General features: G+C 45.1%; 2 protein-coding genes across 3 annotated transcripts; both read right to left on the minus strand.

Annotated features, from left to right (window-relative positions):
• Nucleotides 1-279: 279 nt before the first annotated feature.
• On the minus strand, nt 280-10,578 carry hprt1 (hypoxanthine phosphoribosyltransferase 1). Its single transcript, XM_066715207.1, has 9 exons — nt 10,344-10,578; nt 7,539-7,645; nt 7,134-7,317; nt 6,379-6,444; nt 4,004-4,021; nt 3,789-3,871; nt 3,106-3,152; nt 2,644-2,720; nt 280-2,251 (listed from the first exon to the last, which is right to left on the minus strand). The coding sequence occupies exons 1-9, from the start codon at nt 10,368-10,370 to the stop codon at nt 2,204-2,206; spliced, it is 657 nt and encodes a 218-aa protein (XP_066571304.1). The 5' UTR covers nt 10,371-10,578; the 3' UTR covers nt 280-2,203.
• A 1,793-nt stretch (nt 10,579-12,371) lies between these two features.
• phf6 (PHD finger protein 6) lies at nt 12,372-21,395 on the minus strand. Of its 2 annotated transcripts, XM_066715209.1 has the most exons (12): nt 21,261-21,395; nt 18,854-19,026; nt 18,538-18,636; nt 18,072-18,205; nt 17,392-17,438; nt 17,114-17,277; nt 16,553-16,696; nt 15,723-15,827; nt 14,795-14,928; nt 14,337-14,466; nt 14,173-14,186; nt 12,372-13,984 (listed from the first exon to the last, which is right to left on the minus strand). In XM_066715209.1, exons 2-10 carry the CDS (start codon nt 18,989-18,991, stop codon nt 14,337-14,339), a joined length of 1,095 nt encoding a protein of 364 aa, XP_066571306.1. In that variant the 5' UTR covers nt 18,992-19,026; nt 21,261-21,395; the 3' UTR covers nt 12,372-13,984; nt 14,173-14,186. The 2 variants fall into 2 exon arrangements, with proteins under 2 accessions (XP_066571306.1, XP_066571305.1); XM_066715208.1 differs by lacking the exon at nt 14,173-14,186.
• Nucleotides 21,396-21,629: the final 234 nt, after the last annotated feature.

The raw sequence follows: 21,629 nt of genomic DNA on the forward strand, positions 1-21,629 counted from the left end.
TAATCTATAGTATTCCTCTCTAAACTGGCATCAGATATTCATATCTTCTGCTTCCATTTCTGTCAAAAACAATACTACATATCCTAATATAGTGTGTACACATACTGGTTGATCAGTTGTGTTTGTGCTGTCCTCTTCATCACATTGTCATGGTGTAACTCCTCTGAGTGCCAGTGGCTCCAGCACAGTGCTCCACATGTCCCAGATGTTGTTACATTGTGAATTTTATTGGTATAAGGATCGTCTGTGGGTGCACCCATAAAATACACCCACAAGATGTGCAATTCCACATTTTAATTCATTTCAATTTTAAAAAAACAAAAGTGCATGGAATAATAATTTATATACAGATAGGACCCCCTGATGGAACATTGTATAACAAAGCTGCCCAAAAAAAAAAAACTTTTTGGATAATACAATACTGAAATGGATGCAATGCTACTTCAGTCAGGTCATCAAAGCATGAACTCAGGTCTGAGTGGGAGTTTTTATTGCACTAACCTAAAACCCCAGGTTCAGGGTGCAATTGGTAAAAGAAACATTACATATGGCAGGGGGGCAATACATCAACACACAGTTTTTCATCTCCCATTTCAATCAGTGTAATAAAGGACTGACATTGGAGGAGTGTGCTTTTAGGGCTAGTTAAAAAAAATAAGGTGCAATTTCCACATCATTTTACAGAGATGTGGCCTGTCCAATTGTTTATATGTCTGCAACAGCCATTTTGATGGCACCTTGTGGAGAATTTAGCTGGTGGTGTAAAAGTTTTGCAGTGGGATGGGACCTACACAAATTTGGTCATGAAATAGTTTTGTTTTGTCTTGTCTTGTTCTCCACTTCTACTTGTTAGGGAAGTGCAGTCTGCAACCCTCAACAAAAATTAATGACTAATTAGGAGTTAAAATGGGTTGGCAAGCATGCGGGCACTCAGGCGAATACACACACACGCACGCACGCACGTACGCACGCCTGAAGTGATATACATAGAATGCACAGCAGTCAACTCGGCTCATATATTTATAGATTACTACAGAGCTGTCTCGCTGGAAACAAGAGGAGCTCTGTTCCCTAAAATTATTGTGCAATTATGAAAGACAAGAAAGGCATCATTCAATTTGGCTTGAAGAAGGAAACGACAACATGGGACGAGAAGATTGTCATGGTCAATTTGTAACCATGTCAGCATCCCACAGCCGATATTTCATTTTTGTCTCGAAGACATTTTAAACATTCATTCAATCATTGTAACATTAAAAAATATATAAATAGTCAAAATTATAAAAAGCTATTTCACTAAAATGTAAGTACTGTACTACCATAATTTTAACCTAAATGAAGTCTATCTGAGGCAGAGTTGAAACGCAAAGGCAAAGTCTAGTGCCTGATTGTTCTCATACATACACACAAGGAAGAAGGCCTTCACAGTTAATTTACAGAAAGCCTTTTTTTTGTCTTAGTTTTCCAATATCTACATTAGGGATCAAGTCCAGTAAACTCCAAATTACTGCTTTCAAAGACTGTATTTGGCTTTAATTTATACATCACCACCTCCTCCAGGTAATATTTTTGGAAGTGCGTGCTGCAGAGGTGCAGGGGCTGCTGGAAGCATGAGAGTAGCTGGTGCCTCGCAGACAGGACTATGAGGTGTGAGGTGCAGGAGACCGTTTCGTAAACTGGTGAGTGAGGGGGAGGGATGGGATGGGGGCAACGTATCCCTGGTCTGTGCCACCCTACTGCCCCAGGACAGGAAAGTCTTTTCATTCTGACTTTCTGCAGCTTGCTTGACATTACCTAAGAAGAGGAGTTTACTCAACTATTATCTGTGGGAGCATTATAGGCCCTGCCACCCAGCAGTAGTTAAAATTAACCCCCCCCCCTCCCCTCCTGTATCTGCAGGTCAGTACTACTGTATGGAATTGGAAACAACTTCTATTGCACAGTCATGCCTGGCATTATAAAAACAAAACAAAACCTGAAGGTCAGCTGGGTTCTGCTTCCTGACCCGAAAAGCCTTCAGCTTTCAAACCCCTTGCTCACCCCTGAAGCCGGTGCCGTACGAGAGCTGGAGTCCTAGGAGGCAGCGCGGCCTGAGAGTGAGTGCAGCCACTGCCACACAGTATACCAAGGAAAAAAAAAAAAATTAAATATAAAATGCACAATAATTAAAAATGAAACTATGCTAGGAGGTGGGGGGTCCTCTTCATGCCTTGTACTTCTCCTTGCCATCTTCACTGATCACACAGATATGCTGAAAAGACAATACAGCTTTCATTCAGTTACTCAGGAAAGGCACAGTGTATTGGCATTCTGCTCTTGAGTGTCTTTAACTGATTTCCATTAAAAGTGATTTAAAGTTACCCAGGGCTAATTTTAGCAATACTGCCTTTGCTAGTTGTACAACTTGGTAGAAACATGAATGCAGGGAAAATGTTATAGCACTCATTTAAATTGAGTGGCACCTGGGAGGAAAATGCTTGTGGAGTGAAACCATATTGTTCTAAATGTAGAATGCGAATAATTTTTACATTTTAAATAACCTCTACATCATCCAGCAACTCGATGAAGGGTCTCATTTTCCTCAGTGACGACAAACATGTCTCTGCAGTCCTAGCAGTTTCACGGTAACGGCCGCATACTTACATTCAGATCTCTAAAGTACTCGTTGTAGTCTAGCGCGTATCCAACGACGAATTTGTCGGGAACTTCAAATCCTACAACTGTGAAGAGATGCATAATGTTCAATGATAATCTGCACAGTACAAGGATGCCTCATATCTGAAGCCCTTCACAAGCATTTTGTGGTGTCCACTATATATGTGGTGCTGCAGTGCCACCTGCAGGTTACATGTTGGTGGTGCAACTCCAACTGTAATCAACATATAAACCCAAACACCCCAAACACTGAACAGGAAGTCTGCATAGAAGTGTTAATCATTCTTTTAAATGATTGATATACAGTATTTACACAACCTTCCTTCTAAAATATATGAACAGGCCTGAATGCACACATTACAGTAGCCAATGGGCACAATACTGCCTTTATGAAAACATACAAACGTAAATAGATTAATAAATATATACACATGAATGTGAAGTACTCACAGTCTGGCCGGTAGCCAACACTCCTGGGCGTTCTCTTCACCAGCAAACTGCAAAGACAAATGATGGTGTAAGTGGAAGCACACCGGGATGTTGCATCCAGTCCCTGCAAATGTAACTTATGAATCTGCAAACAGTCACTGAATGCACTGAATTGTGACTGTGCCATAATCACAAATATGCTGGAAGAAAAAAATACATACAGGCTTTACAAAAAATAAATTGAAAAAAAAGTCTGGTTCTTCATTAAGAAGTGCAGTACATGGTCTTACCAGCCACACTCATTGGTAGCATTAATGGGGAAAACATTCCTCTTCAGATTCTCATTACACTGACAAACCTCTCATTGGATAGTTATTCAAATTCCCTGCAGCTGTATGCGAGAGATAATATTTCACAAGTAAATTAAAGCTCTAAAAAGTATCCACTGGGCTGCACAAGTAAAGACACAAACGTGAGCCCTGGTGTGCCAGCAGAGCCCAGTGTGTCCCGCTGCAGTCGGCGAGGCCATAGCTTGAGTCGGCTTCTGTTGTTCAATTCCAAGTCCGTTCAGTCTCGTCAGTTTCAGTTCCGGTTATGTCACTCTTAGTATTTTTCAGTTCCTGGTCTACAACTGAACTGAAATGAACCCCAAGGTCTACCCATTACCCCTCCCCCCCCCCATTGCCTGCCTGCCACCCTCTTACCTCGCCACCTTCACCATCTTGGGGTTGTACTGTTTAAGCAGCTCCAGTAGAGTCTTCATTGTCTTGCCTGTGTCAATAATGTCCTGGGAAGAGAACAAAGAGTCACACATAGCCTATACATAGATATATATACACACACACACACACATATGCATTTTGAAACAAACATACAGAGAACAAGAGTTTTTTGGAAAGGAATCTCAGACAACACTCACCTCTACGATCAAAACATTCTGTGTCCAGCAACCGAATGAGAGCGAGAGAGAGAGAAAAAAAAAAATGCATTAGAGGCACTGGTGGCTGGGACACCCCCGCAGCCCCCACAAGGTGGGGGGGCCCCCACACCCCACCTCATAGCAAAACATTTAAATTAAAAAATGAATAAAGATATTGGTTCACGAAAATTAGCAGCAAAGATATCGAACATGCATTACGGTCCACAGCGAAATGCTTGACTTCATCAGTGGCGGGGGGGTTGAGGGTGCACTGTAATTACTGTAGTAACTGTCATTACTCTGCTTGAAACGCCAATTTCAAAATTGCTAATCAGTAAGCTATGTTTCGCTAGGTGACGGTAGACACAAATAAAAGAACATATGCAAGCAGTGCTCAAAAGCGGAGCAATAAATTGTCTGAACAAGCTTGCGCAAAACACCCAAAGATTACATCGTTTACATCTGAAAAGGACTCAATAGCCTACAGGCCATGAAGAATGATTCTAGGTTAATTTTGTGTTAGTCTATTTACTTTCACGTAATGCATTTAATTTGTGTGCAGGCTAAACAACCCAAGTCAAATTGCCTAATATCTACAATAAATATTCTTGCTTACTGATTGTCAGGATTTTTTTTTTCCCCCTTTCCCTCCATTGATCGTGTGTTATTTCATAGTGGCGTCAGTGCTGTCATTGGTGTTGATCAATGATCGATAGGCTATAGCGCAGTCCGTTTTGCTTACACGATTGTGGTTTGTAGTTAGGCTAATTGTTTTTTTATTTCTCCGTTTTCCATTGCAGAATATTTATAGTTAAAAGGTAAACAGCCATCAGTCTATTGGCATAAGAGGCAGCGTAAGATAATAGATTAATAGATGGAAATGCATTTTGGGGGTTGTTGGCCTCAAGCTCTGACCTTGTGGGGAGGCCTCTCCAAAGTATGGGCCACCACTGATTAGAGGGGAAAGTAAACCATCATCATGATTACACAATGCAATCCTCTACTTTAGTGCAGGTAACTGTAGCTTCTGCTGCAATAGCTCTGGTCACTGTACTGTCCTGTCCCGGCAGCATCTACAGCAGTGAGTGTTCCTGTACTTGTAAGAGGAGTGGGATTAAACACTCGCCAACCGGGCTCTGCTCAGGCAGCCGCAGTCCTATCCTGCCAGTCAGACAAGAGACACGCACACCTCCGTACCCCCTCCAGCCCTGCCACGGTGAGAGACAGCCTTACGAGCCCTGGAGGATATGAAAGCCCAGAGGGGGTTGTTTTTAAACAGTGTTGCCCTTCGCTCTATAAAAAAGCAAGGCTGTTATTTACAAAACACTGACTGTGAGGTGGACATCTGACCAACAGGGGTCAGCGCCACATTTTGTTTACCCCCTCAAATGGATACGATAGGATAGGACCTCCACTCCCCACCCCCACAATTGTCCTTGACTTCATTGTAAACAACCGGAGCTACCTCATCCAGCAATTGCAGACCGGACTCCCAACCACAGCAGAACATAAGTGGCATATCCCTCATTGGGGAAAAAACAACAATTAAATACACCTCCCGGTCTGTTCAGAGTCTCTTTTATTCTCACTGGGTGTAGTATTTCACTTCAACGAAGAGTTTACTGTAAAAGGAGGAGCTCCTAGGCCAGGGTTCGTCAACTACGTTTGGCCTTGGGCCAGTTTTTTTCTGAGATAATAGTTGACGTTCTCATGGGGTTCTCTGTTTTTCTTATTGTCTTCTCTGATAAGAAAGGGGGGGTTGGCTGATGGTGTTTTCTGTGCGTGGGGGAATTGAGGTTGCACCAGTTGGGGAACCCTGTCCTAGGCTAGGCTTACCCAAGGATTACTACAGGAGCAATGCACTCCGATTTCACACATTAAAGTCAAAAAGGCATCACTAAACATGATTTCCAGGTATTTCCTCATCCTGCTTGATCACTGTGAGCAAACATGGCCTTTACCACCTGGATCTAGACCTGGACTGACAGACTGACTGATTGGTTGGTCGTAACTCAATCCTTGTCACAAGATCAAGTCATATGGTTTCATCACATACTGTAAAACATTAATGTCATCCTGGCCTTTGCTCCGTTTTCATCAGTTTGCCAGTTACCTTTTTAACACTGTAGTGGATGCAGTCTTATCTAGACTTTTGCTTTCGTATGCAAGATTTACATCTCAGTTCGATGGACGTGCACTTTTTTTTACCCCTTCCCTCAAAAGAAAGTAGATTCCTGTCCTTATTCACCACCTCTGACAAAGCAGTTTAAAACTAGGCTGTAACATTCCCACTTCTGACGGTCAACCCAGCGGGGAAAAACAAACAACTAAATGTATAAAAAAGAAAAAAATAAGAACATAAGGCTCAGTCTTACCTTGCCTGTGAGCGTTGAAAGGTCATCCCCACCAATGACTTTGATCTCACCTGTGGATTGGTCGTTCTAAATGCAACAGGAGAACAAAACAGACAGAATTAAAAAAAGAAAACACCCTACCAACACAACAGATTGTACCAAAAACAGCACTGTGATTCCCAGGTGCCTCCTCCTGGAATCTGTACAGGCTAAAAGGGCTGTATTGTCAAAGTTTTAAATGTCACGTTCCCCTGATCTTACTACCTCTTTTGCAGTAATAGAACCAGAACAAATTTGCCATGTTCCAAGAGCTGGAGGAGATGGTGATTCACTCATCTGAATTATACCAGTAGGAACGAAGAACAGCCTGACCAACACCCAAGACACCTGAAAGCATGGGTTTAGCTCCTCTAAACCTTGAATACAAAAAAAAAAATGTAATGGGGTCAGTATTGTTTGGGCTGCAGCAACCACGAAAGGGTGTTCTTAATTGCGTGTGCAGAGCACATCTTTTGTGACTTCTTTCCTGTCTTGCCACAGGGCTGCAATGAAGGCAGCGCAACGTTACACAGCTGTTCCTCTGCGTTCTATCACCTCAGATGGCATCATTCTAAACCTTCCCAGCAAACACAATCTAGCTCTAGCACTGAAGAGAGGTAGGGGAGAGAGAGACTAATGGAGAGAGGACCAGAGAGGCGATGGACAGGGAGAAGGACAGAAGGACAAAGTGGGACAGAGGAACAGCAGGGGACAGAGGATGAGGAAGGGGGGCTCACACAGTAGCTCTTGAGCCTGATGAAGTCCACAGTCATGGGGATGGAGCGGTCGCTGTTGCGGTTCAGGGCCTTGATGTAGTCCAGCAGGTCAGCGAAGAACTTGTAGCCACCCTTCAGCACACACAGCGCCACTATGTGGTGGCCTCCCATATCACGCATTATCTCACGAGCCAGGCGCTCTGTCCTGCCCCACAGAACACAAGAGACAGCGTTCAGGCCTGTGAAGAACACAGGGGCACACACACACACATGCACTCACACGGTCACATACACAGGGACACGGCAGACACTGAGAGACTGACAGACTCCCTCACTCCCCATACACAAATTAAGAAACTGCGGACAGTGGGGGTGGGGGGGTTGATGTCTCCAGGAAGCCCCTGGTGTGGGTGGGCTAGCACTCACCTGTCCATGATGAGCCCGTGAGGGATGTACACTCTCTCCAGGGCGCCCGCATAGTGTTTGGGGATACAGAACAGGTCCAGGTCATAGCCCTGCTCCTCATCGCTGATCTGAAACACAGGGTGGGGGAGACACATCAGCACACAGGGCTCAGACCCGCCTGTGGTTGCACACTGCATGGGTGACTCTGCTGGCCCCGCTAGCATTCAGAAAGATTAGAACCTCTCAAAGTGTTGGCGTCTGTATATGACTGCGCTGACCACAAACCCAAAACTTCTGTTTTTGCTGTGGAAGAGCAGGGAAGGGGGAGGGGCAGTGGATACAAGCTAACCCCCCCACCCCCTCCCTACCACAGTTCATTCCAACACAGACGCAAGGCACCGAGAGCAGGTCATCGAGATAAGGCCCAGGCAGCAGCAGCACGGCTGGTGGAATCGTCTCAGTTTCTATTAAGCAACCGAGACTGTCCACATTGCACAGATCTGCCAAGTAGTGACACTTTGATTAACTTAGCACAGGGGGTCACAGTAGGAGACCAAGAATAAATAAAGAGGTCATTCGTCTAAAAAGTGCTCTCCACGTAAAAAATTATCTACAAAAAAATCTAGCAGTGTTGTGCAACTGAGTGATGGTAAATGTTTGTTGTTTGCCCAAACGCAATATGCAAGGAGGCTGGTAACGTGTCATTTATAGTTGTTGAAAAGGCATTTTTAACAATGTCCCACTCCTACTGTCTACATTATATTCGGTACAGGTGCCCCAGGCCAACCCCAACCCCAACCCCAACCCATTTCAGCGTGCAGATGCTACATCCTGCTGCAATGAAAGACTTAGCCGATTCAGAACTGAAACATGCGTTGTGTATGCGAGTGTGTGTATGGGTCTCTGTGAGTGTGTGTGTGTCTGCAAGTGTGTGTGCATGTAACATTTTGGTTTCAATGCAATCCAATTCCCATGCGTGTAAACAGCCTTGCTGTTGAACTCCATTCATTACTAGCATGTGACACTCTGCTCTCCCCATTGGAAAAGTGCTGACCCCGGGCTGCCTAATTTATTTGAGCTTTGCTGCCATGCTGGCCCTGCGTGGCTGATTGCTGCCACCCCCCCCTTCCCATCCCATCCCATCCCCCTGCACATCCGCTGCAGTCAACACTGTCAGCACTGCCCGAGTTAGCTCCTTATTTCTGTATCCCCCCCCCGCCCCATTTCCCTTTTTGCACGCATCCTCCTCGTGCCCCTCCAAGCTAAACATCTGGCAACAGGTTGGAATAGGGAGAATAATACAAATGACAATTAGGTTTTGCAATATCGGTAGTAATGTCACGGTCATCAGATTTCCATTACTATTGCCGTGCCCTGCTGCTAATCTCAAGGTGTAAACTACTGTACCTGGCAGTCCACACAAAAGCACACCTTGTTATCAAGAAACTGAATTCATGCCATCGGTAAGACAGGGGCACACTGACCGCTATGTGCCCTCCTACTGTCCAGTATACAGGAGTGAACTGGAGTGCTCTATACCAGGCATTCGCAAACCAGTCCTGTAAGACCCCTTGTCCTCCTGTTTTTTTTTTCTCCAACTGAGCTCTTAATTGCTTAATGAATCCTTAATAGAACTAACAATATAATGTTCTATTATGTAATTAAGAGCTCATTTGGAACAAAAAACAGCAGGCAGTACAGGTTTGGGAATCCCTGCTCTACTACATTAACCTACCAACTGTTGTTAATGCCTGTTGCATACCCTAGTGCACTCACTACTGATTGAAATGTGTATCAGTCAACATGAATTATATATACACTGGATACGAGTGAAACAATATAACACTTTTTAACCGATAGATTCTAACCACCATGAGCTGCATCAGTAACTAAAACTGCTACGAATGACAGGTCTTGGTCAAATATATTTTGTCTTTTTGTTAAGTATATACAGCCTCCATAAGACATGGCCATACATTAAACACTTAAGAACAGTGCATTCAGATTATGGGTGGGAACATTCTGAGTAGTCGGGATTAAATACTAAAAATAACATAATCGGGGTACACTGGAGTACCACCATCCTCCTCCTCCTCCTACTCCTCTTATGTAGCATACTGCCAGTGACTCGTTTATTCGTCATTCAACTCCTGCCATGGACGGTCAGGTACAATTATGAAAGTAGATCGATGCGCAAAAGCAATAGGTTCGTGGCTTTTGACAGTTTTGCCCTTCACATTCAAACGTGAAACAAGACACCATTTTGTGTTTCAGAGTTATCTTTATAACATACATGTGGGTTTGAAACGTACAAGTCCTCACACGCAAATCAGGTTTGGCTACGCCAGCTCCGACTTCAATCTACACACACCACCACCACCACCACCAACTTTAATGTATTTACATATAAAAACATAACAGGGGTCACTAGAAGACAAAACCGGGACAGACACGTCATATTAATGCAACGGACGGGGTTGCATGGACCCTTCCCTGTAGGAGCAGACGGCGCGGTCTGTAATGCCGCTGTGTTCGTGTGCAGTGAGGTGCGCTGTCTGCCATGTGGCGCACGCATGCTGCACAATCCGGGCCTTTTGTATGAAACGCACTAGGAAGTAGATCAGCAAAACAGCCATGCACGAACAAAAGCAACCGCAGCTTTAAACACAAGCAAGAGACCCAGAGAACTGCAGTAAATAAAGGCAGGGTGAAAATACACACACTACATAAACAGCACGTAAGTTTCCGCCGAGCACAGCGGACCTCTCGCCCCCCTAGTGACGGACCCGGGCGGCGGGCCGGTATTTACAGCCGGGCGACACTCACCACAACACAGGGACTGACAGACGCCATGCCGCCGCCTCGCTGTGCTCACTGCGCTTTCCCCCGGCTTCACGACTGTGTTCGCGGGCAAGACACGTCTTTACTCCGCCAAGGCTATCCCTGTTCGGCTTATGATTTAGATGCAGAGGGGAGGGAGGGAGAGAGAAAAGAGAAGAAGAAAGCGCCGCCCACCACTAGCGCCTCGGTGTTGCTGCGGGTCGTGGGGTGTTTCTGTTCTCCACAGTGGGCCAATAGTGGGCCGAGCGAAAACGCAGTGCGGAGAGGAGCGGGCAATACCCGCACACTGCCCATGCGTTACGTGCTCGTCTCGCCGCTGCACTGCACCTGCCTGTTTGTTTGGACTGTTATAGGGTGTGGATTGGTGCAGTAGGAACAGCGGTTTAATTATGAATGTATATATAGATATATGTAAAGAGATGCACACTATATTTGGCGCTTTTTGCCCTTTATTTGCTCTTTGGACTGGCACCTATCCCGTCCTATGTAGACAGCAGTTTCATAAGCCTGCGGCGCTGGCTTTCAGAGCTCCCTGTGCTGTGGTGCAGATGTTGGCACAGGCAGGTGAAATGCAGTGAACCTGCTCCGCCCACACGTGTCCCTCCGGGCTGCAGGCAAACCCCGTGCTCCACATCTGGACTCTCATTCCGGACAGAAACTGACCTGAACCGACCATTCTGCTCAGGTCAAAACGTTTTGTTTTGTTCTTTTAATGCCTGGATTTCCAGTACAAATATAAATATAGCAATGCAATTGCCAAAATTGCAGCTTCTGGTGTTTAAATGCAGGTACAGAATGGCAAGCATGGAATTACAGGGCACTATGACACTGCACCATATGTGGCTTTACACATCACGTCAGAAAGTGTGAGGGATGGAAACCAAGTCAGCCAGGGCTGGGAGGTTCTGCGGGGCCACGGTGCCTTCTGATTGTTGTTCCATCTCAGCTCCCATTTTTTAAATGAGCCACTTATCTTAAGTGAAGCAATTATTTCCAGTTTGTTTGCAGGCCGGACTTACACAAGGGCTGACATAACCTGCAGGAGTGCACAAACACTATGGTGATATTACCCCCAGTTTCTCACCTGAGTGTATGATTTCCCAGCCTAGTGTTGCCACTGGAAGACCTTGAGCTGGGGGGAAAAAACTAGAAAGAAAACAGCAGGTCCAGCTGAGAAGATAAGAGCAATGTCATCCCCACATTCATCCTTGTGTGAGTCCAAAAAAAATAAAATAAATAAGTTCCCGCAACTGTATGTGTGTGTGGGTGTGGGTGTGGGTGGGAGGTGATGTACTGTTATCTGGGGGATCATAACATCCTGTACAAAACACCGACTGCAGAACGCTATGGTTCTGGAGACCTGCAACATCAGCAGGCTTCTTGGCCTTGGCACACACAGCCCCCCTCTATGCCATCTCTCCAATCTAACCAGCCCTTCATCATTGGAGTGTCCATTAGCAGCGTCTGTGAACACGATTATTAAGTGCTGAGCACACCTGGGTCCTGCCAGGACATGGATTGGCAGATTGACAAGAGGCACCGCACCTCGCCCTGATCAGGAGCGTGCATTCCTCACTCCAGCTCATGTGACTCAGGCCTGGACCAAATCAAAATTGTGACCTACCTTGTGGATCACGCATTACTAACTTGCACCCACTTGCAGTTGAATTTAATTAGAGCCACTTTCTACTGCTTAAAAACACATTAGGATACAGTTCTGTGATTTGCAATTCACAGGCAGGTCAGGCAGAATTTTGATTTATTGTCGGCCATGTGTTAATAAGGGGGATAAGAACTGAAGCCATGCGCTCCTTCCACCACTGTTTCCATGTACTGTGTTATATACAACGTTTTACTTAGTATTATTGAACTTTTCACACTTCAGTGTTGAGTTTCCTTAATGATATCAGCCAGTAAAACACTACTAACAATACCCCTAGCTGTATAGATCATGCTGAGCTAACTAGCATGACTCTAACAGCCTCATTTGATACACGAAGGAAGCCAGAAATATAGGGCTAAAAAGTAAAGGTCACTTTTAATAAAGCTTGTAGAGCACAATTCCTTGGTTAAACCTGTGTATTTGACAGGTTACCACCAAATAACAAAACAAAAACAAGACACGATGTTGCCCTCTGCTGGACAAGTATTGAAAATGCATTTCCTGTCAAGCTCTAAGCAGGACACCTGATGCAGCTCACGCTGAATGGTTCATATACTCTAAATATATAATGTACTGCATGCCAGTGCTGACCAACACTGTTTCTGGAGAGCCACCATGCTGCAGGTGAGAGGTGAAGGACTCTCAAATCAAACTTACAGAAGGTCAGTTTAACTAATTAGGCCCAACACATATATATAAAGCCATTAAGTCTGGATAACAAAACAAGGGTCCATTGAGACTCTTTAGTAGCAAGGTTAGCCAGCCCAGTAGTTGTCCCACTGTGGTCCTGGTCATCCTCGGAGCTTGTCCAAGACTTCTCCTGCCTTCTCACTCTGCACTGTAAAAGCATGGGCCTATATGTTCGCTGGTCCCATTTTTAATATTTGAATTACTCAGCTTGGCATTAAAATTACTGTAAAAGGATTAGGTCATAAACCCAGGGGGAGGGGGCATTTCTACTGAAGGGGACATTGTACGGAGGAGTCCTCACCTACACATAAATGTTTTTTTTTTTGTTTTTGTTTTTAAAGAGAGTAAGCACTTACATTGGCAAAACTAGAGATTAATTTAGTTCTCCCCTCCCCTCAGTCAATCAACATAGTCCCTCTCTGCTTGCCATAGCTCAATGGGGTGTGGACTCTGATCAGCACTGACAGAAGGCTATACACATTCAGTCACACAGGGACATATTGGTGATAAAAATATAATTCAAATTATTGAGGGGGTGGGGGTGTTTATTCTGCTGATGAATAACAAATAGTTTCTCTTATCAGTGAATTTCACCTGTAGTTGAGGGTCTCAAAATCACCCTTTACTTTGCCTTGACTCACAGGAGGTATTCAAAAGCTATTTTCTTAGGCATCATCCTAGATCAATTTGGAACCCTGAAGGGAGATGGTACAGGTTCAAAGGATCACAAAGAAAGCAGACACAAAAGTGGCAGCTCTTAATAGTAGCAAAATTCCGAGGTCATGCTACCAGAAGACTTTTAATCCTGCCTCCGAATATAAAGAAAGCCACGGATCTTTACAATAGTAATAAGGTAATAAAATATAATACACGATTTCAAAAGGAAGAAGGAAACAGAGAGAGAGAGAGAGAGAGAGAGGTCACGTGGAGAGAACAGAGCAGAAACATTATTGTATTTCATGGTGGAAAAAACAAAACAAAACAAAAAAAAACGAAACAATGGCTGCCTCCTTATACGTATCCAGAAAAAAACATGTCCGTTTCTTCTTCTTCTTCTTCAAGAACAATAGAAAAGTGGGTGTGAGCCCAGGCTACAGCACACAACATCCTGCATGTCCAGTCTTCTACAAAAATAGAATGTCCAATAACAGAATATTACCCAGGAGCACAGTAAACCAGAGTCAAAATCATTGTCTTTTTCCTCCTCTTTTTCAAACTGGACTTCTCACTGTGAACTGCGAACTCCCCCAGGTACAATCCATCCGTCGTCGATCTGTGTTGAAGGCAAGAGAGTGAAGCGTTTGTGTTTCTGTAGTTTGGCGGGAAGGGTTGGGGTGTCAGGGAGGGGATGGGGCTGAGAGGAGGCACCTGGGAACCAACAGAGAAATGGCTGGCCCCGTTTTGCTAGTGGAACTCAATACAAAAATATGTACATTTTTTTGTTTTGTCTTCAATGCCCACCTTTCTTACACCACCTGTGAAAAGAAAATATAGAGATGACAATAATACAGTGCAGTGTGGGAACAGTGCAGTGCAGTGTGAGGAGGGACCAGTGGAGTGAGGTTTTCGGGACAGTGCAGTGCAGCGTGAGGAAAGTGCGGCGCAGGGTGCTGGGAGCATCGTACCTAGTTGCCATTGAGCTGTGGTGGGATGGTGCCACCGTGGTCGATGCCAGCCTTCTCTCGACTGCGGCTCTCCCTCTCCTCATCCTCCTCGTCTCGCTCCTCGTTGCCACTGTGGTTCTTGCAATACAGCCTGGGTACAACAACGCCATCCCAGTCAATCAATCAATCAGCCTGCAATAACTCACTGCAGTAAGCTGCTCACCACAAATTCACCCAGATATGGAGGGATTATCTTCTGCTTGCTGCATCTTTGGCTGTATTTCACTAGTGCGTTAATTCTACTCCCTGTCTGAAATGGCTCAGTTAATTCTGGTTTAAAATGGAAAGCTGGCAGAGGATTCTGCAGTATCGCTGGGTACAAAGAGTTCCACAGGGAAGGGGTAGACTGTCTTTGCGAATGGTACTTTGCAAAGTACAGAGAGGATGGGAGGGGGTACATTCCTGGAGGTTTGTCTTACTTGTAAATGCCCCTGGCCATGTTCTCGATGTACTTGGCTTTGTCCTCTAGGCCGCAGTGGTAATGGTAGGTCTTCACGCAGGCTTTGATCTCACAGCCAATGGTGGCTCCCAGCTGGCCACACAGGGTGCATTTCTACCAGACAGAGGGGAACAGGTCAGGGGTCACATGAACAAGGCACAGAGACAAGATACTCACTTCTTTACTTGTGACCCTACCCATTAAGCATGGTCTGCCTCTATTATCCCAACCAAGTTATCAATTGCAGAATGGACCCAATTCTGTCCCACTTCGGCCTTGACTAAATTGAAATTAAATTTACCTGCCTGAGAATCGCAAATTACTGACTGATGCCCGATTGAGGTCCCATTTGTAAGTATCCAAAAACTGGCTTCTGAATTTAATTGAAACTTACAGCTGGGTATGAGCTTGTAAATTGTGGTTCATGGGGTAGGAACAAAAAAAATCTGATTTGGTCAAGGTCAGTTGAAAAAAGTAAAAAAAAATAATAATAAAGTGTAATAAAAACAATTAATAAAATCTGAGATCTGATGGACTGGGTCTCTCCAGGACCAGGTTGAGTAGCACCTGTGACACCAGACATCTGCACCAGTAAAGATGGTGCCAAAAAAACAAAAAACCTATAGCGCCCCTTGTGAAGGAACTGCCTCTGCTCACTTTGCAAGATGACTTAGCATTATGTACAAGTCAACATATAAACACAGTGTGTTGTTGAGCATATAAATGGTACAGAAACACCAGCTGGTATCAGGTGCACAATCACTCAGTAAACCAACCAATAAAAAAATAATAGGAAAACAAGTATGCAAAGCACTGAGTGAAGCATCTGCTTTAAGGAGTGCATCTGAACACCCCCAAGCACCCCCACCCTGCTAACCCTTGCCCACCCCACCTTGCCCACCACTCACCATCCTCTTCCCTCTTTTGATTTCCTGAATGACAGTCTTGATGTCAAAGTTACCGAATTCTGCCAGTGAGGTGGTCGTGAGCTGTACTGTTCCAGAGGAGAACAACTGGAAAAGCAAATTAATCATTATTCATTTTATTTTAATGTAATTTTCATTTTCCAAGGAGACTCAGATAGAAAATGGGAACAACAAAAAAGTTACACAGAGCTAAAGATGCATATTGTTCAGTGGAATAACAAATAGTATAGAATGCTGTATAAAGCAAGACAAGTTATATGGAGAAGCCAAGAGCAGTACAAGCACCGCCACACCGCGGATTTAGATGCACACAGAACTTAATATTCAACAAAGCTACTTGTGACAGGATCTGATCTGTAGGTTAATAATAAGCCATCTACAAGTCCCATGTTTCCATATGCAAGTAATTTTGCAGGGGAAGTGTATAAACTCGGGTTGTCCGTGTCAGTGCTTTGTGACCCCTCTAGGGCAGTGTCTCTCAGCCCTGCTCCTGGGGCCCCTCTGTCCTGCTGATTAGTGTTCAAGCTAATCTCCCAATAACTTAATTGTACTCTAAAGGGAACTCATAATGTGCGGAGTCAGAGTTGTTTATTTTAAACCACTGGTAGATTTCAAGTTAAAAATAAAACGTTATCAGGTACTTGAATTCTCCCAACATACTGTAAGTCAAATAAAGTAATCGAGTTAAATTCATGGTTCAATTAAGACAGAGAGGTGTTGGAACAGAAACCATCAGGACTGAGGAGCAACGCTCTATGGGATGCAAGGCAAAGACACCGCGAGGGAGGACACTGGCTCTGGCTCTGACCTACCATGCATTTGTAATGGGCTGCCACCTTCTTGGCGTTGGAGCCGTGCAGCTCCCCCCGCGTCTCGTTCTCCTCCTCCCCAGCGTGGCAGAACCCACATCGGGGGCCGCTGTCACTCGGACTGCTACGCAGAGGGGACCGATCCCGCTATACAGACACATAGAGGCACAGGCGGAGACACAAAATGAGTCTCAAATGCAAAGATTGTTTTCACCCCTAGTCAACAAGGCAGAGCTGAGGTGGTCACAACCAGCGGGGAACAGGGGAGTTGGCACCGAGTGTAAGTTTGGGAAGGTGGAAAGGGCGAGCTCAACCTCGCAAGAGAGATGCACAGCTGTCAGAAGCACTGCGCTGTAGGCAACGCACAGCTCTGTGTTCTTGTTACAGGCCAGTAATGCACAATGCCAGACCAGCAGGTTCGCAGCGTTTCCAGGTTTTCCTCCCGTTTGGGCTCTTTAACCACCTAATGCAGTTTTTTCTTGGCTTAAAGGGATTTATTGATTCTGGCTCCCTGCCCGCTCCCTCCCTGCCCACGTGGGAGAGGATGTAGAGTCGTTCTCTTACGTGCGAGGCGCTCTCCACGTCGTCAGTGCCATGCGAAGATGTGGAGCGGGTGTCTTCTGACTGACCCCTTGAGCTCGCTTTTACCCGCCCCTTCTCCAGTCGGCCCCGACCCCGGCCCCGGGGAGGGGAGGAGTCTGAATCGATGGGCACGCCTTCCAGCTCATCTGCATTGGAGGGAGACAGTGTGAGAGAATTCAAAATGTAATTTTTGTTAAACACCACCAACTAATGCTTAATATCAATTAAGGGGGAAAAAAATCTTACTCTCTCGCCCGTACCTTCACTGGAGTCTTGCGTAGCATCTCTGTGCTTGCGACAGTAAACCCTGCCAGGAGAAGGGAGACAAACGAGTCTCAGACACAACCCAGCAAAAGGTAACTCACAGATTAACTGTTCTGTGAAGATCCCTGACATCTGAAATTGAATATGTGGAAAGATAACTGCAAGGAACAGTGCGTATGTGGGTGTAAGGGCAGCAGAAGGTAAATACATTTAAACAAGGGTTATTGAAGCATGCAAGAGGTTCAGTCCCGGACCCTTAGACTGGTCATAATTCCAGCTGAGTTTTCAATTACGTCACAACTCTCAATTCAAACAAATAATGATTTTTGTTTGTTGAATTATCTTAGGAACTGTTGGGAGATTTCACGATTCCTTAAAAATAAAATGCATACGTTGCTTAAAATCTGCAACTTACCACAGATCCAATTACACTAAATCAGTAGTTCATGCAATTCACTGAGTACTTGGCTGGAATGAAAAGCAGGGGAGACAGGCCATAAAGTCATCCAGGCCTAGAGACCAGACCTGCCTTACAGTCTAGTCACTGAAGATATAGTGTCAGGATGAGTGAGTGGGAGCTACTGTAATACTGTAGTAGTACTGTACTGCATAGAGGAGAGTACAGAGCAGTGTCCTACTCCTGGTTTTCCCTACTCCTAGCTGGCTGTGTCCTTACAGGTAGATTCCCTGGGAGGGGTTCTCCTTGATCTGGGCCTTGTCCCACAGTGCGCAATAGTAGTGGTATGTCTTCCTGCACGTCTTCACATCACAGCCGATCGTGGCCCCAGGCCGGTGGCAATAGGAGCACATCTGGGCAGAGAGAGATGGAGAGAGGGGCAGATGGACAGGGAGAGAGGGAGGCGGAGAAGACGACATAGGCAGAGGGGGGGGGGGGGGTGTGGAGACAGAGGGGAAGAGAAAAAAAGTGAGATTTTACCTAGAAAATGATTGGGTGACTTTGAATTTTACAATTTAACAGCTGCAAATAATATTTTTAAAAAATAATTTAAAAAAATGATGTGAACAAATATTTTCAATGAAATGACAGGGAGCTCATCTGTAAACAAACACAGGGTGTTCAGAGGGCTGGCTACGTGAATCCCTATCTGTTTCCTTGCCTTCAAATAATTATTGAAACGCACCAGTTTGTTTCCTCTCTTCATTTCCTTCTTCACATCTTCGACGGAGAAGCCCCCAATGTTCTCATCCGATTGAGACGTCACCAGTGCCGAGGAGAACAGCTGGAGGGACGGAAGAACAAGGACAAGGAGAAATGTGTTAATTGAAACACTGCATCCACTTTCACCTGACTGACTGACGATGCAAACACAAGGCCCAAATTGCATCACACTGATGCATGGGCCCCTTCCTCCCACAAAGGAATCTGCCACTCGAGTCCACTCCAGTCTCCCTGCTTCGCCTCGCACTGCCTGGGGCAGAACCAGACCACACACTTACCATACACTTGTGGTGCGCCGCCACCTTCTGGTTATCCGACACCAGCAGCTGGCCACACTCCTTGTCCTTGTTGGTCTTGCAGAAGCCACACTTGCGCAGCCTGGCCGCTCCTTTCTTCTGCCCTGATGAGCTCGACATGGTCAGCTGGTCCTGTGGTGCCCCACTGTCCAACACTGTGGAGGAGAGACACGGGTGAGGGCAGGGGATTGCACAGTAGTAGTGGATAGGTTTTCCCTGTCTCTTTAACACCCACCCCCTATCTGCAGGCCAAAGACCCTCCATGCCCAGAACCACGTACTCCAGTCCAGACTACAGGAAACAGTAACGGCTTCTGTCCTTGCTTCACATTGCTGCCTGGCAATGTTTATACAGAAACACACACCCCTCCCTTCCCAGTGCTGATTCCTGATGAGATGCATTCTAATTACAGAGTGAGCTCCGTATGTGTTGCAGTGAAGGGGTTAAAAATTACAGCAAGGACACAGTCCAGAACCCGGACAGATTTCCCTGATGATGGTGAGCACTGGCTTGTATTGTGACTTAAAATCTATGACTGATTGAAATCCAAATTCAGAGGACTGCAACTTTTAGATGCATCCCAACCAGGTTAGCTAATGCTCAGCTATTTTGAAAATTCAGGAGCTTGCGTTAAAATATAGCCAATACCAATAACTGGGTGCAACTGTGAATTTAATATAATCACCAAATGCCCCCCAAAAAACGTTTGATTCAGTGAGGGATGCAAATAAGGTTCCATTGTTATCGAAAAATTACATGTAATCGAATAATTAATTGATTATTGTATCCCAATATATACAATAAATGAACACAGGCATGTAGTATACTGTATATAAGCACTTATGCTGCAGGGCACAGCGGGGCACAGTCCAGCTGGTAAAAGAGCAAAGGGACCACAGCGCCAGATTCCTGCAGGAAACTTATGTCTCTTTCTCCAGACCATGATCAAAATCCTAGGCAGAAAACTCCAGCGATGTATGCAGTGTGTGCCACTGAAAAGTGTAAAGAAGCACCCGCAACGTCACTGATCTTTACTGTAGCCCCTGTTTATAATGATGATGATTCATAATATTATGGGTAGTTCGAGCTCTAGTAATACTAATAATGATTTCATTAAACCATATTTACCATTCGAAATGAGGCACTGTGGTCATTGCAAAAGTGAACATTAATATATATGCAAGAATGCATAATAATAATAATAATAATAATAATAAAAACAACCATACTAATAATAATTAGTTTGTTACATTTTAATTTTCGCTGTTCAGCATTCCATCTATAATCAATTAGACTGCCTTGCAAAGCACTCGCTTAATAAACAACAAAAAACAGCATGCATTGTAAATTGTTAAAATAAGTACTTTTCATTTAGCAATGTTTCAATGTCAATCACACCTTACTTAATAGATATGAATGACAGATATTGACGAAATGCACAAAAATGCTATTAAATAAAAATCATAATGAATACGTGTGCATATGAAAAATATGATGTTAAATTATGTACTTAGGATTTCCCCCCACTGCAAATCGATCAAACTGAAACGTTACACAGACCCTATTATGAACGGCACACCATAAAACGAAACAAAAATCGTGATAATCATACTTGTGGTTATAAATATGATTATATCCTTGTTGTTGTGCTAAGCATTCGTAATATTATTGCTATTTTAATTAATATTATGGCACAGTCTGCCCTTACCGCGGAAAGCCCGGCACTACGGGACAGCGCGGCGCAGCGACCCAGCGTGTGCGACCGGCGCCGCCGGGTAAACAAGCGCCCACAGCCGGCCAGCTCCGCGCAAACCTCCGCCAAAGCAGCACAGCATCCTGGAAAACGTGCCCCTTCCTCCGATAGCTAAGCATTGGGTGATTGTTTCCTACTCCGGCAAAAGCTACGGTTTCATTTTTCCTACATTTATTTTTGCTGGATTTTAGTTTTTATTTAGTTTTTTTTTATATAATAATGTAGTGGAAAAAGGGGGTGCGTTCCCCAATTTGTATACCCGCAATCCTTAACTCGCACAGCCCCTCACAAAAAGGGCCTGGACGCGGGGCCTCCACACACGGATGCAGAAAATCGGATTTTATTATTCTGGTTAAGGCCACGAAGATGCTGCGGTAGGAAATCAGCAACCAGATACAGCGACCCTCGATGTGAGCCTTTCAGTGCCGTATTTCGGGTGTATTGAGCAGGCTGTGGCGAGAGGGGTAACCCGCAGCTCTCGGGAAAGGGCGCATTACAGTCTGTAGCGCCGCGTTAAGACGCTTCTCCGTCTCCAGAAGGAGGGTCCCCTGTCCCCCAAGACTGCCACCCCTGCGGCCGCACAGACACACTAAACTGCGGGAGAAGCTAATGAGGGCTACAACACAGACACCTTACCCGTAGCGTCTCACTGTTTCAGTCACGTTGCTCCACTGGATGGAAAAAAAAGTGTGTTTTTTTCTATTGCGATGGGAGCGCTTGCAGATACTCCGCTTCCACTGCGCATCATTCGGATGACGTAGAGCACTGAAAAGAAAAAAGAAAAAAGAACAGAAACACGTTGCCGCCGAACGTCGCTTACGCACGGCACGCACGGCACGCACGGCAGACGTCCTCTTCCTTTCCCTGCCCCGCCTTTGCATCCTCACATGAAGCAGAACGGCCTGTTATACACCGATCAGCCATAACGTTATGACCACCTGCCTAATATTGTGTAGGTCCCCCTTTTGCCACCAAAACAGCCCTGACCCGTCGAGGCATGGACTC

This window comes from Amia ocellicauda, chromosome 10 (genome assembly GCF_036373705.1).
Source record: "Amia ocellicauda isolate fAmiCal2 chromosome 10, fAmiCal2.hap1, whole genome shotgun sequence".
Lineage (NCBI taxonomy): Eukaryota > Metazoa > Chordata > Actinopteri > Amiiformes > Amiidae > Amia > Amia ocellicauda.